The sequence below is a fragment of the Zea mays genome, chromosome 4 (assembly GCF_902167145.1).
Source record: "Zea mays cultivar B73 chromosome 4, Zm-B73-REFERENCE-NAM-5.0, whole genome shotgun sequence".
Classification (NCBI taxonomy): domain Eukaryota; kingdom Viridiplantae; phylum Streptophyta; class Magnoliopsida; order Poales; family Poaceae; genus Zea; species Zea mays.
The window spans coordinates 69,310,050-69,314,431 of record NC_050099.1 but is presented as its reverse complement, the minus strand read 5'-3'; the positions used below and the strand labels follow the sequence as shown (position 1 = coordinate 69,314,431).

The window sequence follows — 4,382 nt, the reverse complement described above, 5'->3', positions numbered from 1 at the left end:
ATAGGAAAACCATCTTATTTAGGTGACTAATAATGGACGTTTTAGAAACCGTCTTATTTAGGAGACTGATATTAGACATTTTGGTAACCGTCTTATTAAGATTTAAACAAAATGACTTACACGGCAGTACATTCTTCAATTTATAATCATTTTTTCAGATATCATGTTATAATAATTTGAAAGAGAAATATACATAAACATATATTGAACAACATTATAATTAATATAATATAAATAAGTACCATTCAATATATCATAAGCATTGTCAAACAACGCATACATAAGTGTACTCTAAATCTAAACTAAAATACAACTGTTTGCACTAATGTTAAGCCTAGCTTTATATGAATTAAAGTCTCCACACTTTTGCGACCACCAAATTTGAATTCTATTCTATGTTTTCTTGTACAACAAATAGGAGAAAACTAGGCATAGCAAAAAGCTCCAAGCAGCACGTGGATGGTCTCAAAGTTGCCCTTGTGCTTCTCCCTGTTCTTGAGACTCCTACACGCCCGGTGTTCCTCCCGCCAGTCACCATGACCATGTTGCCGACGTCAAACTTGATAATCCTTGCCTATATATTGTACACCCATGTACCTCTATATTCAATCTACTATACCCCAAGCCAGATCTACTTCCAATGGTGATCAGACAGAAGATGTTAATAATAAATAGACCCATCCTGAAATATAATGTTTTTGAGTTGCTCTACGTCAAACTATCCTAAATTTGGCAAATTTATAGAGAAGAATAATATTTACAATAATAGATGAACATCATTTTCAACTCATACATTTATGAAATATATTTTTATAGTTGATCTCCTCAATGCCACTAATACTTAATACTCTTTTCTATGAACTTGGTCAAACTTAATGTAGTTACTTAGGACAAACTCAAATCGATTACATTTCAGGACAGTGGTAGTACCCAACTAGCCTTTAACACTATATAGTTTATCTTTGAGTAATCATTGTCAGATGTCCAGAAAACTGACAATTCCATTAGAATTGTAAAAACAATCCGAGATTGTAAACCTTAAGCTTTTAAATCTGTTTAAGGAGAAGTCAAAGGTGTACTTAGTTCAGCAGAATTAGAATTGTCAAGAAGCTACCTGACGTGTTGCCACAGCCTCAATGATGGCACAACCAAGATCCAAGTTATCATTGATTAGCGTGTGAATAAGTTGCTCGATAGTTTCACTACCGCTCATAAGGTTCTGAATGAGATTCCGAAGATTAGAATATAGTGCAACACGAAGAGGTTCCTATAGCAGAGAAAAATAGAAATACAATTATTAGTTGTATTCAACAGATACAACATGTTAGGGGTTAATAGAATCAACAAGCAGGTATAGCACTGCATCAACAGTACAAAGGCCTCAAGCAGAAATACCTTGCAAGTAACATGTGCCAGACTTCCGGCTAATGTTCCAACCATCAAATGTGCGGATCGAGTTATCGTATTGTTATCAGACTCCAGTGCATAATCCTTCAAGAAATATGTGTCAACAGTATCATCACACTAACATCTTAAACCAAAGAAGGTAAGAAAGTAACCTTCAGAATAAGTTCTTTTGTAGTTCGGCTTGCTATGGTCACACTTCTTTGAATAACAGGGAGTATTATCTCCCTGTTAGCCTTATCCAAAGCCAAATCCATAATTCTAGATAAAGCAAGTAATTTATCAGCAACAAAAGAAGTTCAGATTAAATAAGGAATGAAATATAACAAATTCCTTTTAGAAACTTGGAGGCATACTTGCTATATTGCAGTTGTGGACCAAGGGAGCCGAGCTTTGGATTTATTTTGAAACGTATCTCTTCACGTGGAATAGCCACCATAAGCTACATATCACAAATGAAAACAAATCATATAACATAATCTAGTTGTTTAGATAAATAATAGCAGTCAAAACATTAAGTTAACCTGGTTAACAGAAAATGGAGATGGTGATGTTGATTGTGTTTGTGCTGGCGAAACCTGGGTCAACGAGGGCACTTGCTCAGGCATCATCAGAGCAACTTTGTCATCTTCTACCGTGCTGTTTGTAGGTAGACGGACAGGAGCAGCATACTGCAAAGGAAATATATTCCAACTATAATGGCAGAAGAGTGTACCACATATTCGATACAGAAGTTCAAAGCCAACCTGATTAAGTATATTTGGAAGGATCATAGCTCGGGATGTGATATTGATCTCAGGTTGTTGTTCCATATGAGTTAGTGAAGGGATGGTCCCTGAAGGGACTTCTGCAACCACAGGGGTTTGAGATGCAGTAACATCTTTATTTGAAAAATCTAGATTTCCCTCGACTTCGCGCAGATGATCTTTGAGCAGGGAAGTTGGTTTCACATCCTTTATGTCAACAGTAAGGTTCTTAAATAGCACCTAAAATCCCAAAAGAACATTTAGCATGGCCATGGGTAGCTAGGGCAGATACAAAGTCAATAAAGAAACTATCAAAAAAAGGAATGTTGAGGACCTCAATATCAAATTTCAGATTCATCTTGAGGTTTGGAAGATTATAAATTTCAGCAAGTAGACTTAGAATTCCCATGGTCCAGGGATTTGGAGGTCGATTTGCAATACTTGACTGGCAAGGTTCAAGGATCTGCAGAGCAGCCAATGGTCATGACTCATGATGCACCCAAGTAAATAATTGGATTTTCTTTGAGCTAGTTTAATCAGATTGTAATCTTTGGAGAAATATTTTACAAAAAAAGTTAGCAGGAATGGACACCTTTGAAGTGAATGGTATGACCGCAATCATCAATCCTTTCTCACATGCCTGAAGAAAAAATTCTCCAAAGATTATGAGCAGACAAATTGAATCGATTGAAGTGAATTGTACACCTCAGGAAGCACATAAATTTTACCAAAAAACACAGGTGAAACAGAAATATCATATTAAATAATATAGAGCAATACTAAATAAAGGATCTAGACAGCCTAAGGGAGCTTTTGGAACTCCAAGTCTCCAACTACCAATGAGTTTAATGCAGAGAAGCAGTACCTCCACGATAAGAGATTTTGGATCAATCTTTTTAGCCCTTAGTGCCTGATTCCTACCAATGGTGAACTTTCCCAACCAACTGCCTAGGTTTTTTAGCAAGGAGCGCTCCTCGGAACTAGATTTGATAAGGTCTGATCTTAACAAGACCTGCAGCAAAAGTATCCAAGTTTAAACAAAATGGCTAGCAAAAAATAAAAACAGGGCAGACGAATTGGAGAGAACAAAAACCTTGCAGTTCTCATATGTGGCTTTCAATATTTCCTTGTTCAAGGATTTTGAGTTTACTTTATCAAAGAAATTCATATACAGATCATGGAAATTTGGTTCAATGCTTGCCCTGTTAAGATTAGCAGTGATTTGTATACCTCAGCATTGTCAGACAAATCTATACAAAATCAGTAATTGAGAATGATACCTTTTCATGACCATGTATTGTGCAAACCAAGGATAATATTGTTCCTGTATGACCTCATTAAATTCCTTTGCCTTAGCTTCCATATTTGAGATGGATATATTGTTGATCATAAAAAGAATCTTGTCCTGAACTTTAGGTGGAGGTGTCTAGTTTAAGAGAAGTCCATTAGCACGGGATGAGTTATGTATTAACCCAAAAGAGGAAACTCGGAAAACAAAACCAACCTCAATTGGTGTATCTCTTTGTTCCACGGCAGCAACAAGTGTCTCTATATTTAAAGCAGTCCCAAATCCAGTAGTATATGAAGGTTGCCTAGGCAATCCTATAAAAGACAGGCATGACAGTGTAACTGTAAATAAAAGGTAAAAGGCTTGAGTAACTAATGTTATCATGAATGTGTTAAGCTAGCAAGCCACCTGAGGTACTTCGAGAACGCAGAAATCCAGTATGCAAACTCGTTGACACATTGGTAGACTGATGAGGTGAAGCTAGTAACAACGGTGTAGCAGTTGTCTGTGTTAAATATATATATATATAGATGAGGGGAACAAGCAAACAGGAATCTCGGATACAGATATTCCATAAAAATGGAAACAACCACTACATCAAAGTGTCTTGCTATCAGAAATTAGGAGGCATGCATATGAGAATTTCCTGATACCTTTGGAATAGTCAAATCAGCAGATGATGAAACAAGGGGCGGTTGACTGGATACAATGTTCTTGTTCAGTGTACTCAGAAATCTTAGACCTCTCCCCAAGAAGACCCTGCTGCCTATGTTGCAAAGGAGAAGAAAGAGGCCTTCCTAGTTGACTTGGGATGGTACCCATCAGTTAGGGGGCGAGGGGGAGGATGGAGGGGACGACAACGGGGCGGCGCAGAGGCCGCACGCAGCAAGGCAGAGGCGATGGAGGGGCCCATGCTTATCGCCATCGTCGTTGCTGTAGCGGTG

General features: G+C 37.6%; 1 protein-coding gene across 1 annotated transcript; it reads right to left on the bottom strand.

Annotated features, from left to right (window-relative positions):
* Positions 1-308: 308 nt before the first annotated feature.
* On the bottom strand, positions 309-4,169 carry LOC103653357 (CCR4-NOT transcription complex subunit 1). The gene is made up of 14 exons (XM_020552553.3): positions 4,092-4,169; positions 3,847-3,943; positions 3,655-3,752; positions 3,431-3,576; positions 3,244-3,352; positions 3,016-3,162; positions 2,743-2,790; positions 2,485-2,613; positions 2,151-2,390; positions 1,929-2,075; positions 1,761-1,846; positions 1,560-1,665; positions 1,396-1,491; positions 309-1,267 (listed from the first exon to the last, which is right to left on the bottom strand). The coding sequence occupies exons 4-14, from the start codon at positions 3,538-3,540 to the stop codon at positions 1,103-1,105; spliced, it is 1,383 nt and encodes a 460-aa protein (XP_020408142.1). The 5' UTR covers positions 3,541-3,576; positions 3,655-3,752; positions 3,847-3,943; positions 4,092-4,169; the 3' UTR covers positions 309-1,102.
* Positions 4,170-4,382: the final 213 nt, after the last annotated feature.

Bases quoted from the DNA above. Each gene is read 5' to 3' on its own strand.
- LOC103653357 (XM_020552553.3), bottom strand. From the start codon at position 3,540: ATGATCAACAATATATCCATCTCAAATATGGAAGCTAAGGCAAAGGAA. The intron at 3,163-3,243 runs GTTTTTGTTCTC...CTTTTGCTGCAG, and splicing joins CCACATATGAGAACTGCAAG to GTCTTGTTAAGATCAGACCT. The intron at 1,492-1,559 runs GTTACTTTCTTA...TATTTCTTGAAG, and splicing joins CAAAAGAACTTATTCTGAAG to GATTATGCACTGGAGTCTGA.